This window comes from Archocentrus centrarchus, chromosome 19 (assembly GCF_007364275.1).
Source record: "Archocentrus centrarchus isolate MPI-CPG fArcCen1 chromosome 19, fArcCen1, whole genome shotgun sequence".
In the NCBI taxonomy this organism is placed as follows: Eukaryota; Metazoa; Chordata; class Actinopteri; order Cichliformes; family Cichlidae; genus Archocentrus; species Archocentrus centrarchus.
In genome coordinates, this window is record NC_044364.1 from 17,164,840 (window position 1) to 17,188,781 (window position 23,942).

At 40.1% G+C, this 23,942-nt stretch overlaps 1 protein-coding gene across 2 annotated transcripts; it reads right to left on the reverse strand.

Annotated features, from left to right (window-relative positions):
- Window positions 1-2,485: 2,485 nt before the first annotated feature.
- Window positions 2,486-22,723, reverse strand: LOC115798604 (cytohesin-1-like). Of its 2 annotated transcripts, XM_030755505.1 has the most exons (12): window positions 22,552-22,723; window positions 15,975-16,057; window positions 11,114-11,178; window positions 9,961-10,027; window positions 9,311-9,429; window positions 8,681-8,874; window positions 7,674-7,822; window positions 6,455-6,566; window positions 5,823-5,899; window positions 5,656-5,727; window positions 4,437-4,591; window positions 2,486-4,351 (listed from the first exon to the last, which is right to left on the reverse strand). In XM_030755505.1, exons 1-12 carry the CDS (start codon window positions 22,577-22,579, stop codon window positions 4,273-4,275), a joined length of 1,200 nt encoding a protein of 399 aa, XP_030611365.1. In that variant the 5' UTR covers window positions 22,580-22,723; the 3' UTR covers window positions 2,486-4,272. The 2 variants fall into 2 exon arrangements, with proteins under 2 accessions (XP_030611365.1, XP_030611366.1); XM_030755506.1 differs by lacking the exons at window positions 2,486-4,351; window positions 4,437-4,591; window positions 5,656-5,727; window positions 5,823-5,899 and adding an exon at window positions 5,916-6,250.
- Window positions 22,724-23,942: the final 1,219 nt, after the last annotated feature.

Consider the following 23,942-nt stretch of genomic DNA (forward strand, 5'->3'; position numbering starts at 1 on the left):
ACAGCTCTGCCTGCAGTTACCTGTACAGTCTGTGTTGTTATGTTTGTAAATTAAAGGACCAGTGTGGTGAGTTTTTAGTGACTTTGTGTTGGATCTTTTTGCCTGAGCTCGGGTTCTGCATTTTATTTGGAAAGTAAAAGGACAAAAGGTTTGGACGAGTCACGAAGCTGCTGCGAGCCACGAATCAAATGTACGAGGGCTTAGTGTCTTTAAGCTCTTTGTTTTGGTTTTCTGGCCTGAAGCTGTCATAATAGAAGGTTTTAATTAAGAATCAAATGCCCTAAAACCAAACAAAAGTCCACAAATATTTCTCTGCATCTTTAGATATGGTTTAGTTAATGTGTCATCATGAAGACCACTTCTGCTGGTTTTACATGTTAAATATAAAAGAAAATTATTTCTGAAGTTTCTCTGTTTGCTTCTCCTTTTTTGCTTTTAAGTGGTTCAAGTTTGAAATGTGAAAATCTTGTGTTTTCATTCTTTTTGATCTTCTCACGATTTGCTTGTTGAACCTGATTCTTCATAAAAAGCTACTTTAGAAATAAAAAAAAAAAAGTTCAAGGATCAAAAATAGGTGAGAAAAGGAAGCTTAGCAGTGGATAAATCCTTTTTAAATCCCGTGGCTTTGTTTAATTAGTTCAGTTTCTTTTTTTAAATGTAAATATTTTATGGCAATTTTAGTCTAAATAGCATAAATTGAGTCGAATCATCCTTCAGAATTCAAAAAGAAAATGTTAATAGAAAAATCTGTTTGAATTTTGAGTCTTATGAGAGTTGAACCAAAAGGATTATCAGTTGCTTTTGGCTGTATACGTGCATCTTATCCTATAAGTTGATCCTGTAGTATTAAGTTATATCAAAAGGGAAAAGGTGAGACTTTTGAAAATTATATATTACTGTCCACTGAATTTACAGCTTTGGTGCAGCTCTCACTACTCTTAATGCAGGTCTCAGATCAGTAATTCACCCCCACCCCACCCACATTAGCCTCTCTTATTGTTCTTGTACACACTACTATAGTTTCTACGCATACTTCACTACTAAAGATATTTGTCACTGTGTTGATGCACTTCTCATCTGAATCTCACAACTCGGTTTGTACTTTTGTCAGAGCTTTAGATCGCTCGCTGTCCTTAGTATTAATGGCATCATCATCATCACCATCATCCACGTCACGTTCCCCGTTCCGATGCTCGGTTTGAACCTCAGCAGGCTGTCTCGATCATGTCTGCATGCCTAAATGCTTTGAGTTGTTGACTTGTGATTGGCTGATGAGATCTTTGCATTTGAACAGTTGAACAGGCATACCTAATAAAGTGGCTCCTGAATGTATGTCACGTGATTTTACTGGATTGTACAGTAGTTGGTGCTGTGTTCTCAGATTGTATACATTTTCTTTGTTTTTTGATGCATGCAGTTTCACAAGTATTTTGTTTCTCTCAATTTCAGCAGTTTTGTAACATTTCAAATAAATCCTGCAGCTTTCATTTGTCTGAACACTTTAGCCCACATTTTTATGTTTTGTTTTTTTGTTTTCTGATGTGAGAATTGCACCAAAGCAATCTATTATCTATTATTGTGGCCCACCTGCAGTACTGCAACAAATCATTCATACTACAGTTTGGGAATGACCGCCGTAGACTGTATGTAAAAGACGGACACAGCTTCAGGGTCTAAAATGTAAAGTTAATGCAGAAATGCATTAATTATGAATTTCAGGATTATGTTTGACCACAAAATTGACCATTCAAATGCTGATTGGTGAACACTGCATGTGCCGCTGTTATTTGCCAGTTAAAAACAGTAACAGCCAAGTTTTCAGGCTCTTTGCCGATTCGTGTCAATATTTTGCGTGGCATACAACATGTCATCTGATGTTCGATACGTCTGCCTCCCGGTGACAGTTTTAACATGCACCATCTCAGCTGTACCTTTTACTGGCAGGGGAATTTCCCGGGTCTGCTTCAGTGCTTGAGCTTTCATCTTCTGTGTACGTGTTGCGGTTTTCCAGACATGAAAATAATCAGGTCAGATAAACATGAGCAGGAAGTAAGCATGTGGGAAACTGCTACAGATAAATGGTGCAGATTAGATTGTTACTGACAGCTTCACAAACACTGAGAATGACTGATGGCTTTATGACATTAGGTGAAGGAGAGATGAGTGCTTAAATGAATGACAAAGTATTAAAACCTGTCTTCAGTAGCTGCCGGCATGCTTTAGCATTTGAGGTCAAGTAGCATAAAATCCACTTTCATTTTCTTTTTGAAGCTTCTTAAAGTAAAAACTTCAAGCTGCATCCTGCATTACTGCCTTTGTTGGTGTTTACATTAAAGAGATGAGGTAACCACCTCAGCAGGTGCTCAAAGTAAACTGATCTGAATCCAAATGAATAAAACCAACCTGAATGAAAGAGCTCAAACAGGAGCAGATGATTCTTTGCAAACTTTTATTGAGACAAAACAATAAATTACAAGAAATCTGGATAAATAAATATTCAGCTATGTTTTACCTTCATTTTCATTGACCGACGAAAGATCAACAGCAGTAAGAAAACTGGTTTAGAAAAAAAAAGTTACATTTGGCAACAAACTAAATGCTGTTCAGAGTCCCAGCTGAGTCCTGAATTGAGTCTTCATTGGTGCTGAACGGTGATTTTTAAGTAAGGAGTCATTTATTTTGTCTTGAAACATTTCAGTCCAGAGGGGTGCACTAACGGACACCACAGCAGTGACCAGCTTTATTACTGTGTTTCTTTCCTGTGTGATATCTACACATTACAGCTCTGAACCTTTAAATTTGATCCATTTAAACTTTAAACTCAAGTTGTGAATAATACCTTTTACTCACATCTGTAATAAATACACTGATCATTGTCTATTCAGTGTTTGATTTGCTGAAATTCCAGATTAATGCAGGAAGTCAGGACTAAACAGAAAAATGTTTGTGCATTTTGGGAGCGGCACAAATTTAGTTTCATACTTTTTGGCACTTTAGGGGCTTTTTTTTTTTTTTTTTTTAAATGGGGGTGGTGCAGGGGTTAGCACTGTCACCGCACAGCATTGAAGGTCCTGGGTTCACATCCACCTGCTGTAGTTGTGAATGTGAGCATGAATCGACTGGCAGCCTGTCCAGGGTGTACCCCGGCTCTTGGTCAGTGACAGCAGGAATAGCCTCCAGCCCCACCGCAGCCCTCAGCTGGATAAGCAGAAGATGGATGCTTGGATTTTTCTGACACAAAGAGCCAGTATTTACTGTACTGACAAAACTAAAAACATTCTCCTTCCAACAATTTAGGAGCAATCTGGTGGCAAACAGCATTTCCAGCATGATGGTGGATCACACCACAGTGCTGTAATGATTATCAGATTAGCATTTTGGATTCATAAGCATGAAAATCCACAGATCTTAATCCCATGGAAAAATCTATGATTAATCCTTAAAAATCAGGTGGACAAGCAGAATCCCAGGAACACTGATCAATTCTGAGTATTGATCAGGCAGGAATGGATCACCATCAGTCAGGATTTAGACCTGAAGCTGATGCCACAGAACTGCAGAAGTTAAAAAGAAGGATCAACACTGTAAATACTGACACTTTCAAACTTCTGAAATGCTTATGGTTGTTCTTCACTAGATGACAGAAAAAAAATAAAACTGAAGCGACAAAGTATGAACTGTAAAATTTGTACCCCTTCCAAATCAATGGAGAAATCTGTCACTTCGCTGCCTTTTCCTGCCAATTTTAAACTAAAACTTCAGCCTCGGAATACATCGCTAAGCCATTAACCTCGCTTCATAGTTCACCCCTCTGGAGATGTGAACCGAAAACATTCCCCGCTCGCACTCTCGCTGTTTTCAGCAGCTGCAGGGACTTGATGTACAAAAGCAGACCAAACACTGATTGTGTGAAAAGGCTTGGAGGTCATTCAGATGCTTTTCAACAGTCCTTACGGCAGGTTTTCCGATGAGTGGGAGAGCTAACCGGAGGGCACAACGGCACTGTTAAAGTGCTGCAGAAGCAGGACTTCTAAAAGGTGACGTTTGAGGAAACAGAGCAGTTTCTGTCTGAAAAAGTTCACTTGCAGATTGGAAATAAGTGTCAGTAGGATGTCAAACCTGTAAAGAAAGGAGCTGAAGGAATTGTAGGTGTCAGTTGAAAAGGGAACAAAAGGAGCCACTTTAGAAGGGGACTTCTGTCACGTCCAGGTCTGCAGCAGGAACATCAGGTCCACCTTGAACAGGCCTGTGCTTGTTTCATCCTCAGCAGCTCTACAGCCCCTTCAGGGAGGAGACCTTCTTCTTCCGCGCAGCCAACATCTCGTAGAACGGGTCTTTGCTGATGGCAGCTCTGCAGGACAGGAGGACGACAACTGTTACACTTCATCAGGCCGACCCTCCGCAGGGGCAGCAGAGAAAGCAAAACTGAGACTCACTTGATGCTTTTGATCCATTCGTCCTTCTCCTCCGCGGTCGGGGCGGAGATTCTGTAGAAAGTGTGGTTTCCCTCGACAACGCGGCCGTCTGCCTCCGTCTTGCAGGCTTTGATGACCTGATCTTTGTGGTTGGGGATGAAGAGCTCGAAGCAGTTCTGAGAGAAAACACAGTCGAGGCAGGAAGGTGAATAAACATGCTAAAAAAAACCAGCCTGGAACAAATCAAAGAACTGTGATCAGCTGTTTACATTTTTTTCAGCCTTGCACAGGTGTAATAAATATAACTCTTAAAACCTTATTTTAGGACAAAGTCACCAAACCTATGAAGTGTTTGACTTGATTTGACTGATGATTCCTTGGGGGGACCACAGAATTCAAAGTAATTGACCAAAACGTGTGCAGCAGATTTTCAAAGATGGCTGCAGAGTAGCAAGAGCTGCTGCTAGAACGACTCCAGAGCTGAGCCAATGAAAAAGTGGCAAAATCTCCAGTCCCTCCAGGTATCCTTTCAGGCTTGCTCCAAAATTAGATAGCACATTTGCAGCCTGGCGGTACATGGTAATGGTAATGTAACTTCTGGCTTGAAAAACCAACACGGCAGCAGGCAAAACGATAACACTGAGACCTCAAAACGCTGAGTAATAAGAATTCAATGGGTGACGTCACAGTGGCTGTGTCCATCTTTTATACTGCCTGTGGGTCTAACACAGCAGTCCTTCAAGAAATCCTCTTCAGGAAGTTTAAAATGTTGAGATTTTCTGAACCTCTTTTCATTTTAGAGGCTCACTGACAGACATCAGGTGGACAAACACCTTCAGTCTAATTCAGTTCAAAATAACTGAAGATTCCCACTTTTAGTTATGCAGTAGAGCTAATATTCAGCTGGAAGTCCATTTTAAAAATCACTGAATTAGCTTTTCTAAGAAAATAAATGCAATATAAGACCTAGTATCAGAAGAAAATCAAAGTGATCATTATTTTAGACAACAGGTCGCCACAGCAGGTAGCTCTGCGTGTTTGATTTGGCAGATGTTTCCTGACACAATCCTGAAAGGATCCGTCTCTCCTCCTGGGATCAAATCAGGGATCTTTTGCTAGTAGGTGAATGTGTAAACCAAATTTATGTCTGTGTGGGGATGTTTTCGCTACCTTTTTCTGAACTTTTCTGAGATCTTAATACATTCAATCACAGGAGAAAAAACAAAGAGCAGCAGTTTACCGGCTTCTTGGAGTCCTCGACTTCTCTGATGCTCAGATTTTCCAGTGGAATAATCCCTCTAGGTTCTTTGTCCTTTTAAACAGCAACAAAATTAATAAATTGGTGTGTGCTCTCCAGGCTTGCATCCAGTATTCATTGGTTTTCGTAGTGAAACAACAAGTACTCACAGTGGTGTATTCAAAGTAGTAAAGGCAGTTATCAGTGAGAATAAACCAGCGCCTCTTCCAGGTCTTCACTCGCCCACCTGAGGATGGATTACAGGTGACAGGAGACACTTTGAAGCACAGTGACGGCAGAAATCTGCAGGTTAATTCAAGCCTACTAACTGCAACAGCTGAGGTTAAAACGTGGGTCAGTGGGCAGTTCAAGGAGTCCAGCAGTTAAAGGCAGATGTGAAGCGCTAATACTTTCACATCAGGACACGACGGCATAAAGCAGAGGGTGAATCAGATATTAAAACAAATTATCTGAAGCTGTAATGGGAAGGTGGATGCACACAGCCAGTGGCGGTACAAAGATGAAGGGGTGGTAGGCGGGGGGCAGCTCAGAAGCAAAGCGGTGCATTTAAGCTGGCGAGTGTGAGGGTACATACCTCCTGGAGTCAAAACCATGAAACAAACAGATAAGAAGGATCATCAACAGATGAACAAAATACTCAGTGTCCAACATTTCACTCAACTTTGTTCAGAGTTTCCACATAAACAGGTCCGTCCTCGTCTCATTTAAGCTGCTGTTACACATCTGGTCCATTAGTGGGATGGTTTATAGAGACTAAACAAATAAACAACAGCTCACATACCGAGCTTCAGCAGCCATCCTTCTCTGTCAGGGTTGAAGAAGGTGTGTGTGAGGTCATTCCCATCATCCTCTGGGATCTTAAAGGGTTCATTCTTGATGCTGTCGTACAGGTTCTGCACAGAGCATGAGATCATTTAGATCACGGGGTAGTAGCTATTTGTTCTTCTACTTTGAATAACAAGAGACTGTTTACAACCAAAACATTCAACAGTAAAACTCAACTGACTCTGGGGTTGTTGTGACTGGAGAAAAGACAACAAAAACTCTCCAAGAATAGAAAAGAATATAGTGCAGGCTGCTTCAGGCTACCATTCCCATTGATTATTATAAAATAAATGGGAATGGTGCTTACAAGGGGAGTTCAAATCAGGGCCAGATGTGTGAAACTGTTAACATAATATTTTTTAAAATCTCTAAGAATTTCTCCTTCTTTAAGAATAACATTTGTACTTTTAAGCATGTTCACTCGAACCTTTGCCAAGAATTTGAAAAAGCTGAAACCACAAGTCTGAGGGAAAGACCGCGCCTCGCTTCGCTACCTTAAAATAGGTATTTTTTTTTTCTTGTTAAATAATTTCTCAGTTAATGAGAGATCCACTTACAAAAAAAAGATAAACAGCCTAAGATGTCTTAAAAACAAGTGCAACTTAAACACTACCTCAGCTGCAAATTATATTTTATTAAGAAAAAAGTGTGTCAATAGGCGCTTTGAAAGTTTTATCTGCAATTTAGAAAATGGGAATGCCAGCCTTGTAATGAAGGACTTTTGTTCCCTACGTGCTTTTAAGTTCCCCTCATTCTGTGTGAATACACTGATCGAAACCCTCAGCAGATCCTACAGATGGGAAATGATACATTTTTAGCTCATTCTGCCTTTTTGGTTTCTGCTCAGACATTCGGCTCCATTTGTGGCTGAATTTAAGGTGTTACGGTTACACTGACCAGGAATGCAACTTCAATATAATGCTTGGCTGGCAAAACCACAAGGTCACAAACAACAGCTGCAAGTACCTATTATCATAATGTGTCACAGCCATAATTATAACCACAGCTACAGTCATTGGACAGCAGGTGCTTTTCATGTTGTTTAAATGTCCACTAGGATCTGCAAGAACTGGAATACACAGTGAATTTCCACATAAACGGAGTTTCCTGAACACTGGGTGTGCACTTGTTGTTACTGCATGGTGAGTATATCACACAGGGAGAACTTCACTCACCCTGAGCAGGTCCTCTGGCAAGTCTCCTCCATCATTGATTCCTCTGTTCATCGCAGTGAATCTCTGAACGGAGGGTTTGTCCTTCACGTTGGGGTTGTGTAGACTGGTGTTCAGCATGATCACAGCAAATGACAGCACGTAACAGGTATCTGAAAACAGACACAAGTGTGTGTTTGTACTTTAACAGCCTAATTCTCAAAAAGTGACCACAGTGAGTTTAACTGAAAAATTATGTTCCTATTAAACACTTGCTGTCCTCAAAAAACCCTGCAAGCCACTGAGGTGCTGCTATACCTTTGTATAGTGTGTCAGTTAAATAACCCGGAGTTGTATTTATTTGTTCACCATCAGGTGAACCATCCACTGCAGACTGTGTACTCAAGTAACGCCTTACACACAAACCGCACATTACACCTGTCTAAAACCACACCCTTCATCTATTTGGATGTTCCTCGTATTTCACATGTCAGGAAGCAGAGTGGAAGATCCTCAGATCTGCATATTAATATCTCTGAACAGGATAGTGAACCAGAAATTTCCCCCAATGATTCCACCTGCATGAGAGCTTGTGGTGAACAGATGAATGCGGCTGGGAGTGCTCAGTAAGAGCAGAAAAGCAACAACTATACAAGTGCCTGAGCCAAGAGAGAAACTAACAAGTTAACAACACAAACACTACTTATGTGCTTGGCATTTATATTTTAGGTGACGTTGATGTTAATACATTTATGGTTGGAAAACACTCAACTCCTCTTGTTTTGTGCTGAATAAATAAAAGTGACTTGATTTAAATGTAAAACAGAAATGTGCAGCAAACTAAATTGAAATGATTGATTTCTGGTGTGTTTTCCTGCTAGTTTTCAGAGCCCTACATGGGGTACTGTGTGTGGCTGGAATCCATGCTGTGTAAACATTTTAGGAAGAAAAACTGTCTTACTATGAACTACCGTATCCTCACTCTGTAATATTTAAAAACTGTGACTTTAAACAGTTTCTTCCTCACGTACCAGTGCTCTGAAACACTCCGGGGTTGCAGTGACAGTATCGTTGGGCGAACGCCTCCATCATGCGGTCGATCTTCTGGGCCTCGCCGGGCAGCCGGAAGCTCCACAGAAACTGCCTGAGAGCCTGAACCAGGTTCAAGTCTGTGAACTCGTGCAGCTCCAGGAAGGCTTGCAGAACCTTGATGTTGAATTCATCTCTGCAAGAAACACAAAATCCCACACACAAACACACACCCACGTGCACGCACACAGGGAGAGTAAACAGAAGAAAAAATGCAATCAGTTCTAACTCAAAAGACAAGCAAATTAAAGGATGGTCATTTAGAACTGCTTATGCATCATAAATTATATATAGTATACACGGTGTGCAGCTTTCTCCCTTAACACAGTGACAATATCTTTTTTTTTTTTTTTTTTTTAAAGAACTAGCCCATCATCTATGAGGAATGAACCTTTTTAAAAGAAGACAGCACAGGTGTGAATAATAAAATGCAGTTTAAACTCCTGGGAATACGCACATAGGCTGACTGTCACGGGTAAATCCTTACCAGGAATCTTTATGCTTTTCCTGATATGACATGCCAAGATCTGCTTTGAAAAAGAGCTGAAAGAAACATCATTAATATTGCTTACCTTTCACCCAGGTAGTCACCAATGGCAGTTTTGTTAAGCCCCTCCCCTTTATACAGAAACTGGGCAATGTCTTCACTGGTGTTTTTCAGCAGCGAGCAGTCGATCAAGAAGCGAATCCCCTGAGGAAGAAAATCAAAACACGCCACAGAATTAACATCACATGCTGAAATACCAATACACTGAATCATTGACTCAAAATGCCTGAAACAGTTTGGAATTTATATCTTATTATGAAAAAACATTAACACCAATTCAAAACGGTTACTAAAATATCAGAACAGAGCTGGGCTGCCTAGAGCACCAGAAAAAGAAGATACAATGGCGAGGATGACAAAAAGCCACCAACCAAGAAGAAACAGATGTTTGTATCACCTGTTACTTAAACGGTGGTTCTCAGACTGTGGGTGGGGTCCTATGTGGGAGGGGCGTTAACAACCAGGAGACAAAAAATCTGGAGTACATGATTATTTTTGTGAAAATACATAAATAGGGAGTTCATCATATTTGAATGAGAAACTCTAGAGGACATTTTTCAATACTGTGTGAGTTTTCTGGACTAAACTAAAAAGAAAAAAAAAAAAATCAGTAGTTGAAGTTGAACCCTTGGTGTTACTTGAAAGAAGAAAGCAGTGTGATAAAAATTCATTTACCTTTGCAGGATCCATGTTGAACTTTTTTCGGCCCATGGCCATCTGTCTATTCCTTTGCATGCTTTTCCTAAAATGACATAAATAAAAAAACAAACAAACAAACAAACAAAAAAAAACCATGAGTGTATAAATTATAGTTATTTTTCAAGCACAAAATTCAAGCTAAGCTCCTCAGATGTTTGGATGACATCATTGACCTTGAAGACTCACATTGCTCGTCTACAATTCAAATTAAATTTTTAAAAAGGAAGGTCGTGGATCATTAAAAGTTCAGGGAACAGCACAGAGAGTGGATCTTGTGGACTGATTCCTCACTAAGTCCGTTAATTTGTGTGGAAATGAAACACGGGCCTACACAAGTTTTCAACATGAGCACTGTGCAGGAGCTGATGGGAAAGTCGAGCTCTCTGTTGCAATAGTGTCTCTGTTGTCATCTAAAATGAATGAAAACACCGGATGGATTTACTTTTGTTTTTGTGTTCTTAGTCAAAGGAAAAGTCTGTTAGACCCACTTGAGCAGCAGTGATGTTATAATAACAAGAGATATTTACACTCAGTAACAGTCGTGCTGCTCGGCTGGAAAACATGTAAAGTGTGAAGTTTCACATTATTAAAGTCGATGTTGTGTAGAAAGATATTTCACCATATTGATGGTGTTTCTGTCATACACATTTCCAAACATCATAAGTGCCACTGGTGCCTTTTTTTTTTGTGTGAAATAAACCCACACTTTGGGTTATTTCTTCCCCTTCATGACTTCTTTATCTGGTAAGTTTTCAGTCGTGCAGACGCATCCGTTTCATGTCACTGTTTTGCAACGTGCAGCTGTCAGTAAAACACAAACTATTTTAAAAACAGTTAACTGGAACTGGTTCTTGACTCCCATCCTCAGTGAATTTCTCTTTGGAATGTCAAAATAAGCAGTCTGAACATTTTACATGTTCCTCTGGAAACATTAATTTTATAACATCAGCACATATTAATGCATCAAATAATTTGTATAATCAATAATCCTATAGGGCTGTGTCTTGAGTGTTGGGCAGATTTTTTTTTTTGTTGGTCTTTTTTCTGACTGAATCCTCCAAAACAAAGGCTGAGGAGACTGTTGCTGCCTACACACAAGCACAGAAATGGTAGCTGAGAGACACTTTACCTCTCTTCAGTCAGGCCCAGGCTTTCAATCTCGCTGGTCACCTCTGCTATCTCATCCTTTAGCCTCTGAGAGCAGACAGAGAGAGGAAGAAAAGAAGTGATGAAACAGAAGGAGGAAGGAGCAGGGATCATTATTTTTGATTGGTTTTTGAGCACAGAGGCTGAAAGGAAACCACAGTAGACATCTACATGTGACATTTGTGTGATATCTGACCCTTCAGAAAGCCCTCTGGAGATGCTTTGATCTTGCTGTCACAATGTATTACACATGGTCGTCTGTTCCACCTTCATCTCCCTGACAGACACATCCATACAAGCACTTCCCACTAAAGAGATGACCCACTAAAACCCCTAAAAGTGCAGATATAATTCACTCTCTCGCAGACAGACTCTCTCTCTCTGTGGGGGTTAGGTGCAACCCTCTGCACAGAAACCTCTCTGGGATCTGTAGCACCTGTTCTGGGGTCAGAGCCCACCACCCCACCACCCCTCCCCCGTTTCCCCCTTCATACCACTACCCTCCCTTGTGCTGACCCAAATTTACCAGACACCCACCCCCCAAAATACATCCATCTCTGAGTGTCAACATTAGTGGGGAGACAGGAATATGCAGGATCAAAGACTTTTGTGAGGAAAGGTTTACAGGAAGAGAAAGAAAGAGAAGCAGATGAATCTGGGGTCTTAGATGAGAGCAATAAACATGTGTAACTGTTTGTGTATGTGAAAACAAGGCTACATCACCCTGAGCTAAGGTAAATAAGAACTGTGTCCTCTGTCTCCATTACTGGAATATTTCATGGCTCATTACCCATCAGGCCCTGAGGGAAAGACAGGGCGGGGCTTAGAGGAGAGAAACGCTAAACAAGTCAACCTTGATAATAAACTCCATCCATCAGTTTACACAGCGCCATTGCCTGGAGGCTGTGTGTTTGCGTGTGTCTTTGTGTCTGTTGTGGATGTCCAACATGCTGATTGAGGACTACAGATCAGGTTCAAAAGCATTTTTTCTGGCTCAACTTATCAAGTCAAATAAAAAAAAAAGTCACTTTTGTTTGGCTCATTTCTCTTGCTGCCTATACTATTCAATAATTACCAGCAGATAAATTGCTCATTCCTCTGTGTGCTTGATCAGGTCTTATCAAAGACCTTATAGTATCATATTATCCCAGCAGAGCTCTTTGCTCTCAGACTGCAAACGTACTAGAATGGGAGGCAGAGCCTTCAGCTAGCAGGCCGCTCTCCTGTGGAACCAGCTCCCAGTTTAGGTTAAGGACACAGACACACTCTGTTCTTAGTGTTGGCTTCAAAAATGTCCTTTCTGATAAAGTTTATGGTTAGGGCTGGATCAGCTGATCCTGAACCATCTCTTAGTTATGCTGCTGTGGGCTCAGGCCGCAGTGGGGACTTCCCATGAGAATTTCTTCACTTCTTTTCCATGTGTTTATATGCCAGAATGACTTGTCACAAATTTTTGTCTACTCTCTCCTATATCTTGTGCTTTGCCCTTGTCGCCCCCCCACCCAGCTCAGGGGTCAACAATGGTCAAAGCTATAGGCGTTGGCTTGCCAATCAAGGTGATTTTTACGTCATTTCTACAACAAAGCACTAATGTTATCCTTCCAACACTCCAAAACCCAAAGACATTTACTGACATGTGATAGAAAATGAAATAACCAAGATTGTCCTGAATCAAAATAACTGGGGACTGATTTGTTTCAGATTTAAATGAACTGCAATGAACTTGCCAACACAATAAATGAAATTTTCAGCAAACACCTTTGTGTCCAACATTCTGCAAACAAGCATATAAAGCATAATAAAAATACTGGTTTAACAAATAATCTGATATGGAGATGGGGACATTGGGTCATTGTTGTCTGTTTTTCAGATTTACATTTGCCTTTTATCCTTTAAGTAGGCTGAATTTACATTGAGGTTATAAGGCCAGCTCTATCCTCCATCCCACAAACAAATTTCCCTACATAAAGAGCTGAAACAAGCAGTCCTGCTAATTTATTTAAGGTTGTAGAGGGAACTGAAGCAGCGGGTTAATGGGTCTATCCAGACTGAGAGAGCCAGAGGACACGTGTATATGAGAGGTACACCCCCTCAGACAAAGAGGATCATCTGTCTTCAGTGTGTACAGTAATGCTCCGGTGGTCATACCAGTATACACCCTTACCCTTATCCAAACACACACATATACACACACCACCCCAGACACAGTGGTCTAGACTTGGAGGAGAAAAACCTTCTCAAGGACACAGAGAGAAAAGAACTGCAGACAAAGGTGAAAAAGTACACAACAAAACAGGGTTTATAATTCCTGCAACTCTCTGCTCTGAAGAAGAAGAAAAAAAAAAGCGTTTTTAAAAAATAAAATGTTCCAGACAACCACAGGGTGCGGAGCGAGGACAAAAACAAAACCCTGTTTCATTGCTGCTCAGTTAAGAAAGCATTTTGTCCAGGCAGTAATTAAGACAGAACACAGAGACAGGATTAAAGAGGAACACAAACATCCACTAGTATTTACACAGAAGAATGTGTGTGTGATAATCTTATAATTATGAAATGATGTACAGTAACTACTGGGGAAGGAACTGGAACACTTCAAAACTTTGTCTAAAATATCTATCATTGAATGAATCAGCAATCAGAACAACGAATGGCACAGAGCTAAAAGAAACTAATGCAGTGTAACATCACAGAAGTATAAAACTTAAAGTCTAATTTTCCAAATACTGTGTTGGGAAAAACACAAACATTCACAATTAATGTAATTATCATTACATTAAACCTAGAGTTTCCAACAGTAAATGTGAGACAGCGCTTCCAGCTACCAGGCTCCTGTCTTGTAAACCAGCTCCCAGTTTGTGTTCAGGAGACAGAGCCTCTTTGCCTTCCTGATAAAGCTTATAATTAGGGCTGGATATCTTAGTTTATGTTGCTATAGACCCAGTGTTAATGTGGATCTGTTGGAATTATTTACAACTTGTCATGATTTACAGTTCAAAATAATCCTTATTTATTTTATACTGGCCCCTCACGCATGTCCTCAGTTCATCCTCTCCAAAACAAACTGTTTTAGCTCCTCTCCACTTAAACCAATGTTCTTCTGACTGGCTGCCCCTTGTAAACAGAAGATTTGAACAGGGGACCTTAGATCACCATAATAAGGATATAGCCTCACACTAATATCACACAGAACCAAGAGTAAACTGTCGTAACTGAAGGGTTTAGAGTAATCTGAACCCTGAGATTCTGGCACTTAGGGATCAACTGTACATACTCTGGACTCTTTATTTGAAACTTTGGTTTAATATGAGAATCCACCTTTGGCAACCTACATTATATAAAGTTTAAATAGCTTAACTTACCTGGAATCATCTATGCACTGCAAACCTGTCAATCTGTTAGACTAACTGCATACAACAGAGTATATAACCACCCTTTTGGCTTAAAGGACCCTTTCCCCTCCAAACCACTGCACTGAGGCCAAAAAAAAAAAAAAAAACCCTATTCCTATGTTTAATATCAACCAAGATGCTGGATGCATTTAAGATAATAACTAACCCATCCATTCTAACAGTCAAGTGACTGGAAATGTTTCCTGGATCCTGTGTTTATACATGCACATTACATCAGATATTCTGTGAGCTATAGTTTTTCAACCAGTCTCCTGGGAGACCCTCCATGATTCACTCTCCATGCATTTGTTTTGCTGTTGCATGTCTTTAACTCTCAGTATTTTGAGCCTCTTTGTTCTTTCTCTTTGTGTACATTTTCATGAGTACCAGATGTACCAGGAAAAACTGCAGTGAACAAAAACAAACGTTTGACTTTAGACTGACATTTTAAGTGGGTGTAAAATAGATTTGGTTTTTAACAGTACTTAAATGTGTCTTTAAGCCCAGAAAATCTCATGTGACTACACTGTGTGCTTATAAAGTCAATAGGGCTCAAAAATGCTGAAAGAAATAAGAAGTAAATTTCAAATGAACCCGATGCACTTCAAGGGTTGGTAATTCAGTCAGTTTTTATCACGTGAAAATAAAAAATCATTAAATATGCTAAAGTTGTTATAGAAAGAAATCAACTGATTCTGAGGAACTTTTGTCAGATGTGACTAATTTTACATGGAATGACCCACATGAGTTTTAAAGCCACACCAACACAAACCAAGTTGAAGGATCACAGTTTTAACACAGTAGAAGTTATCCGGCATAAATCTCAGAGGCACCAGTGCAAGTGAGAAATCTAAAAATGGCAGCCATGTTAGAAGCTGTGAGAACACAAGAAGATGACCTTGAAGGTGAGATCAGCCAAATTTAAAACTGGTTTAAGAGTGTGTGTTTTTAACTGAACAATTCCTGAAACTTTCTGATCACACCTTGTAGCTCTGGTTCCAAAACTAAACGACTCGGCCCTGACAAACCTGTTCCTTGTTTATTGTTATTGTTTATTGATGCTCATCTTTTCACTTTTTTCCTCTCAGCCCAACCAGTGGAGGTGCACAGGCACCCACAAAGAACCTGGCACTGCTGGAAGTTGATTATCCTTCTAAACTTATAAATAATAATGATGGAAATATCACCAGGTGTTTAGCAAATTAAATTGTATTGGGACTTCAAATTTGTGTATGTGACAGGTGTAAAGAGTGGTGGAGTTTCACACACATGAACAAGTGATTCAGAGTCCATTTACAACCATCTGGACTTATGCATGTGCACGATAAAAGCGGTGCATATTTCAGCTTCTGTGCACTCACAGACTTACATGCTTTAAACCCAAAATGAACTCTGCTTGGATTTAGTCTGAAAGGACATAAGCAGCCCTGACACAGAGTGCGAGTGTGCTCTTACCTGTATGTCCTGCAGCAGCTCTTGTTTTCTGCGGCGGATGCTCTCCAGCTCCTGTCGCTCCTCTGGACTCAGGTCATCAGGCACTGAGGACAGAAGCACACACAGCGCTCAGAGATCAAATAATCACATGCAACAGAAACACAAATGTGTAAATCCCCTTTGGAATCTAACTGAAACAAACACAAAGAGTAAAACTAACACAACAGTGTATACGTACACACAAATACATAGACAAAACAAAAAAAAAGAGACCCGAGAGTCCCACTGCTCAGGGTCACTATGGCAACACAATCTTTGATCCATCATATACTCCCCCATCCACCCAAAATCCAGACCTGAACTAGAGGAAATTAAGCCCCTCTGTCTTTGTCTCTCACTCACACTCACACACAGGCACACGATGTAAGATGATGAGTTTTGGCTACAATTCAGTGGTACGGTGCCATGGTGGCAATAACGTTAAATAAAGGCCACCTTAAACTGTATTTTTAGTGATGTTTATAAACAGAAAATTTCACTCTTTGCGAGGTTACATAACTACGGTGATTACCAAACTTCTTCTGGCATGCCCCACTTCAGAAGTGAAAAAAAAAAAAAAAAAAAAAAAAAATCCAAGCACCACAATCAATACCAAGAAAAGGGAATAAAAAGTGACATAAAGGTCAGCACGATAGCATCAACAGATCATGTTTTTATGGTTTTCCTACCTATGGTGTCTTAGTGTGCATTACTGATGGGAAACCTGTGGGTTTAGAAGACTGAGAGGCTGAACTCCTCTGCAGTGAAAAATAGGAGAAAGGAATGACTAATAGGCTGTAAAAGTTCGGTTAATTGGGTGCTGCAGTGGTTTCAGCATCAACTTCACAATTTACACAATTTATCCAGAGCTTAGTCTAAGTGACTTTAAAATGAATAACATATCGTGAGTTTAGAATACACAAAGTAAAGAAAACAAAAAGCAGGTACACAAAACCATTCTATTTGCTAGATACTACAAAATAACAAGAGACTGCAGTGTGAATCATTTATTCATACCAGCTTGGTACTTAAATTTACAAACACTGTCCCAACACTCATGGTGCCTGGATGATGAGTCTTAAAAAGTGGTGATTCCTGCTTTAAAGGCCTTGGTGGATTTTAGTGAAAAGTCTTGATGGAAGGTTATTACAGGAAATTAAAACAAACCTAAAAATTAAAACAAGTGTGAATAAAACTTTTCAGGTAACAGAAAAAGAACAATAGAATTTAATAGGAAATACACAGGAACTATATGTAAATAGCCTCTGGAATCAAACTGCAGTTAAACTGATTTGAAATCAACAACAAAAAAATAAAATAAACAGAACATCCGAAAACATAAGCGAGACTGTTATGAAGCAATAGAGCACAAACATTTTATGTCTCTCTTAGCTTTCTAACATGAGCTGAGGGTTTGTTACTGAGACAGGATGTTCATTTTTGGTAGTCTATAAAAAAAAACAAAAAGACTTCACACAGAAATCTCACAGAAAACACCTGATGACTAACAGATGGCACGTTAGCCTTGATACGTTTGTGTATCTATCAAGCCTGAATGACGTTCATATTAAACACACCCCAAACTGTACATCATCAAGTGTGTACACTGATAGCAGGGAGGTTCATGTGCCCACAGACACGCATTATATCTGCACAACAATGATAACGTACGAACAGGAGGGAAGTGCTGATACACGTACTTGTGGTTTTTCTTAAGAAAACTTGAGTGGGAAGAAAATGAGAAAAAAAAGAAGTTAGAAACAAGACAGCAGGTTGGTACAGAACAGGATTTAGGGGTTCAATATGATTATAATGTTATCTTTATTGACAAAAATCTCAATTTCCTGTTATTTCTGAGCATTGTTTAAGGAAAAACGTTCATTTCAACTGAATAAATAAAACTCCAGATAAAAAAAACTGGTTGAAAACACATGAAAATGTTGGTGATTTTTCTTTGGCTCTACCTAAAAACTCTTTATTATGAAGGAGAAACCCTGGGCAGAGACTGCAGCATTGTAGTATTAGTGGCTGTATTTGTGAAACATACTTAATGTTTCACAAATACAGATTTTCACACAGCTCACCTCTGCATTGTCAACAATGAGTCTTCCTCTTCTTTGTGGTTCATAATAACACTTCTGCTATGCCTATTTTCTGAGGTCTACTGTATAAAATGCTTTAGACTAAGAAAAGTGGAAGGTCATAATTTAAGTTGAATAACAAGCAGCCAGAGAGGACAAATCAAGCTGTGCTGCTGCTGTCTGACAGCCTCATTAGAGGAGTCCTGCTGAGAGATTCAAGTCTGTTCAACTGTTCACCTCACTTTGCCATTATGACTACGTTACTACACGTCAACCTCTGCAGAAACAATTATCAAGTCTTTAGCATATGAAACATTGTAGGCTCATGTAAGTAAGTTTTAGCATATAAATAAAAACACACAACTGTCACAACTTCTAGGAGTATTTCAAGATTTTCAGTCTTTTATAGATTTTGAGGGATGTCTGCCACTTTAAAGACTTGAATGTGAAGGTTAACCTTGCAAACCAAACACGCTTTTCCTTATTTTCTATCATACATATACTGTTTCAACAGTGGATGTTCAAATTAAACATGCTCAAAGTTTTTTGTTTTTTTTTAAAGTAGGTTAGTGTACGTACAAGTAACCTCATTAAGCTCAGGTTTCAGACAGCTTTTTCTATTCTTGGTTTTGTATGATGTCAATGAGAGCAGAGAGCCCTAAAGCGGGTTTAATAGTACAGACTTTGTGTTTGTTTGTGTAAGTCTTTGGCTACGCAGATTGAAGGAAGTCCTCCAAAACATAACCACAATACAATGACGCAATGAGTAGGTAGAGTGCTGATTGGTTGAAAAGCGAATTCATCATAAAAGCAAAGATGCACAAAAATAAATAAATAAATAATAATCAAAGCAGCACCAGAAACACAGACAGTAGCTGCACTGGAAATTTCTAATGTTTTTAACACTCAAAAGCACGAGTAGCCCACAGACCCCTTGCTCTACATATTTTTGACACTGCCCCCTAGTGACAGCACAAGTTACAACATGTAGCTCTTTATAGGGTCTGTATAAGTCAGTGGTTCTCAAATCCAGGGCTCGTGGCCCAGTGTCCTGCAGGTTTTAGATGTGTCCCTGATCCAACACACCTGAATCAAAGAGACACATCTAAAACCTGCAGGACACTGGGCCATGAGGCCTTGATTTGAGAACCACTGGTATAAGTATTGGTGAGCATTTCAAGCAAGAATAAATTTGATTTACCCTGAGAATTATTATTTGAAGATGGTCCCCAACCTGCTCTCAAATGACTGCAAATAGCTGTGGCAAGCTCACGATACACTAGTTTCACCTGCCTTTTTTACTGTACTGGCGTAATCTGTAACTTCAGCTTTCTTGACTTTTTGTAGACAGAGCTTATAGAGGATGCAATCTAGCTGATGATAAAGTGTGAATGCAGATTATTTATATATTATCAGTTATTAACAGACTGGACTATGAAAGGTGAGTAAATTCCCACCATAAGTTCCCACACAAAACAAAAGTATAACAAATACAGTATGTTTTTGTCAACCATTTGAAATTCTGTCTCAGGTCCTGCAGACACCCGTGACTCTGTTTAAATCCAAAATGGCACCAGAATGTAATTCATATACAGCAGACTTATAAACAGTGACGCGCATCACACACACCCCTCACCCACAGATGAAGGTTTAAGTAGGCCGCAGCAGCTCTTATTATAAACTTGAGGGCATGAATAACACACTATTGTGAGCAGAGAGGCAGTGAAACTGGCATTCACACTCACTTCCCCTCTCTGCTAAGAGAGGAAATAAAACAAACGATTTATGAGAGCTTATGAAAGAAAATACCATCCTCTTTTCAAACAAACAAACAAACACACACACACACACACACACTCACTCTGGCATAAATACCAAGATGCTTCATCTCACTCTTCAAACCAGCTGCTCGCCATAGTCTCAAGGGCACTGGGTGTATATTACCGTCTCTGCTAGAACCAGCTACTTAGCACAACCAACCAACAAACCCAGGCCTAAAGTTTGCTCTCTATCCTGCTTCCACTGTCTGCTGTACAAGTTATGCATCACATCCTCCTGAAGTAGAACGACACAAAAACCACATCAATCAAACTACAGTTAGCATCTGTTCTGGTTTCCGCTTCTCAAGAAGTTTCAGAGAGGGATGTGAACTCATTCAGGTTAAGAAAGTCCTTTTGCATACGTTATGATGAGGCACTAAACACCTACACATTTGCGTCATAATTCTGATACTCATACCAGAGAAAATATCTGTCTGCTGAGAGGCTCCACCGGCAGCCTCAGTAGTCCCAGTATAACCAGATCAGCCCAGTTTATAGCTCAATTCCACACAGCTTTAAGTTTATCATCAGTTCCAGTATATGAAAAAGCTTGTTTCTTGCAAATAAACCAGCTTTTATTTAAGCTTCCAATCCAATCCCGTGGTCTTCCAGTCCAACCTCTGTAGTCCTTAGGACCTCATTCAAGAAGAGAAAGGAGGGCAAGCAAATGAGGATGAGGGCAAATGTGTGTTTGACGGGGGGTGGAGACCCTTGAACTCTCATTCTCTCCCTCCTCTTGTCCATCTTGACTCCTCCCTTGCTCCCTTACACCATCAATGAGCAGGCTCCCCCACGTGGACACGAGGGACCAGGAGGCAAGAAAAAAAGAGGATGGAGGTGCAGCTTCACATGAGCAGGGATTTTCCTATATAGAAACATTTTTGGCTAGTTTCAGCCAGTGCCAAAATAACAACACTCAATAATAACATTCAAACTCTGCAAATGTCTTTCAAAGATTGAATAAACAGCAGATAAACTTAACATGATGTCTTTGACTTCCAGCAGGCAGCTCTCATCTCATCCACAGCATCTGAATCAGCTGACTAAGCGGCATGTGTGTTTGTTTTAACTGGGTGCACAAAAAGTGAGGAATGTAAAGCGGACGACAACTAACCATGGGTCCACTGCCTAAAGAAAACAAGACAAAATGTCCATAGGTAGCACTCCAAAAGCTACCTCGACAGCAGACGTTTGCTAATTTTTAAAGAAAGGCACCTGGGAAACAAATATCCCTCCTGAAATAAAACCCAGGCAGAAGGATCACTTGTTCACTGTCTCAGAAATGTCCAAAAAAGTTTGGGAGGAAAAGTAGAAGATAATGCATAATCTATAAATATGCTGTGTTTTAATCACCTTAGTAATGATCACAAATAACAGGGAAATGCATAGATTTTTGTCAAGTGATGCAACACAGACTCTATGCAGTTAATCCTCATGGGTAGCCACCAACTGAAGGCCCATTTTGAGCCACAAATAACCCGTGTCCGTCTCCAAAACAAAGCCATACCAAAGTGTATGGTAAAGCAATGAGAAGGCTGACTCACTTCTCCTGGGCACGAAAAATGCAGCCAATATCAAAAACAACAGTTTGTTATTCTTTCTCTGCTTATCACATGTGTTTGCTACCAGAAAGTATCATGACCCAGGACCTAAGGCAAAGCAGTTTGGCTATGACAAGAAAAATATCTGTATTTTAAGCTCTCAGCATCTCACAATGTTCACAAGGCCGTAATTGTCTGTTTCAGCATTCACAAGGCCATAATTGTCCATTTCAAGGATAACTGGCTCAACAGTAAGGATATAATCCTCCCTGGTTGCATTTGTACAGCTTGAAGGCTTCTAACTTCAATAAGCAAGGAGGCTAAAACCAATAAAAAAGAGAGAAAAGAACATGAAGGGGAACACGATGTGCCCCGGAGAAGAAATGAAAATAGCATTAAATGACAAAGGAATAAAGTCGGGACATTATAAAATGCCAGCTGCCGTGCACTTAAAGTGCAAGTACAACACTATTAAAAATTATGCTTAAAAGTAAGGTGAAAAAAAACTTTAAAAGTTTATATTAGAGGAAATTCATTTTGATAGCTTTTCCCTTGCTCTTATGGACATTAGGCCATCTACTTTCCAGCATAAGGTGGGGCCCATCCTGTAGCAGCAGCACATTTTCACAGGAAACACCAGTGCAGCTGTGAAGAAGCTGATTTATAATCCAAATTAATGACTTTATGTGTGTGTGTGTCTCTCCACAGCCTCCTGTTGTTGCTGTCACTGGGTCTTTGCTGTTTTGAGGGCAGTGCATTCACTTCCGAACCAATAAATGGTTGCATTGACTGTATTTATAGACTCATCTGGAGCTGCACAATAAGCGCACCCCCCTATGAGGTCTGGCCCCGATTCAGATTAATAATAATAGATCTCTTGTGCCAGTTAATAAAGACTGCCAAAGAGCATTAACAAGTCAGACACATGAGGACTTGTTGCTTTCGCTCTGGGTATAGGGTATTAAATGCCAAAACACCACAAAAAGTACCTGCTACTGGAGCGAGCTCGACTCGCTTACCTACCCTTAACTATGCATAAAGTTATGCTAGTGGGATAGCTATCCGGGCTAGCGTCTGAGTAAACGCTACATAACTTAAACCGGGTAAGGTAACTTACCAACTTCGTCTTCCAGTTCCAGAACCATGTTCCTGTTGTTAGCCAACGCTGTCCCCAGGAAACAATGCTAGATATGACACTTTTTAAGTAACTTTAAGGTCCAAATATGTGGCCGTAGTTCGTCAGTTACCGTTAGACTGGCAGTTGATGACAACTGACTGCGGAGAGACAGCCGGTGTATGCAGGATGACGGGGGCGTGGCTTCACCGGCAAGAGCCAATCAGAGAGCGGTTAATAAAGCTCCAGGCCTATGGCTGTCTATCTGTCGATCTGTCTCTGTCTATAAAAAGAGAAATGAGTTGTTGTTTTAAACTTTTTTAGGTATTTTAGTCATATCTGATCAAACAGACACGTATACTGTATACCACTGATGCTACAGTATTTATATCCTCGACTTAAATTAAGCTACTTTGGGGTTCTCACGTATTCACAAGAGGTCGCCACAGAGGAGCTCTGCATGTCTGATTTGGTAGATTTTTATTTATTTATTTTACACCGCATACCTTTCCTGAGGCAACCCCAAAGAGATTTTTATCTTCTCCTGGGATCAAACCAGAGATCTTCTGCTTGTTAGGAACATGTATCATTTAAGTATACAGTTTAAAACATACTGTGTGTGTGTGTGTGTGTGTGTGTGTGTGCCGTATAGTATAGTATAGTATATATACAGTATACGCACTCATGGGACACTTCATTAGGTACACTTCCCTAGTACCACGTTGGACTCCTTTTTTCCTTGAGACCTGTCTTAATTCTTCATCGATTCAACAAGGTGCTGGAAACATTCCTCAGCAATTTTGCCCATATTGGCATGATAGCATCACACAGTTGCTGCAGAACTGTCAGCTCCATATCCATCATATGAATCTCCTGTTCCACCACATCCCAAAGGTATTCTTTTGTATTGAGATCTGATGACTGTGGAGGTCATTTGAGTACTCACTGTCATGTTCAAGAAATCCCTTTGAGATGATTTACCCTGCTGGAAGCAGCCATCAGAAGATGGGTACATTGCAGTCATAAAGGGATGGACATGGCCAGCAATAATACTCAGGCTCTGGTGTTTAAACAATGCCCAGTTAATACTAAGGGTCCAAAAGTGTGGCAAGAAAATATCCCTCACACCATTACATCACCAGCATCCTGAAATGTTGATCTATAGCAGGATGGAGCCGTACTTTACTTTTGCATAAGCCAAATTCTGAGCCTACCATCTGAATGTCTGAGCAAAATCGAGACTCATCAAACCAGGCAACATGTTTCCAATCTTTTATTGTCCAAATTTGGTGAGCCTGTGAGAACTGTAGCCTCAGTCTCCTGTTCTTAGTCGATGGTAGTGACACCCGGTGTGGTCTTCTGCTGCTGTAGCCCATCTGCTTCAAGGTTTGTTG

Bases quoted from the DNA above. Each gene is read 5' to 3' on its own strand.
- LOC115798604 (XM_030755505.1), bottom strand. From the start codon at position 22,579: ATGGTTCTGGAACTGGAAGACGAAGTTG. The intron at 6,567-7,673 runs GTGAGTGAAGTT...TGCTCTGTGCAG, and splicing joins TGCCAGAGGACCTGCTCAGG to AACCTGTACGACAGCATCAA. The intron at 4,352-4,436 runs GTGAGTCTCAGT...CCTGTCCTGCAG, and splicing joins GAATGGATCAAAAGCATCAA to AGCTGCCATCAGCAAAGACC.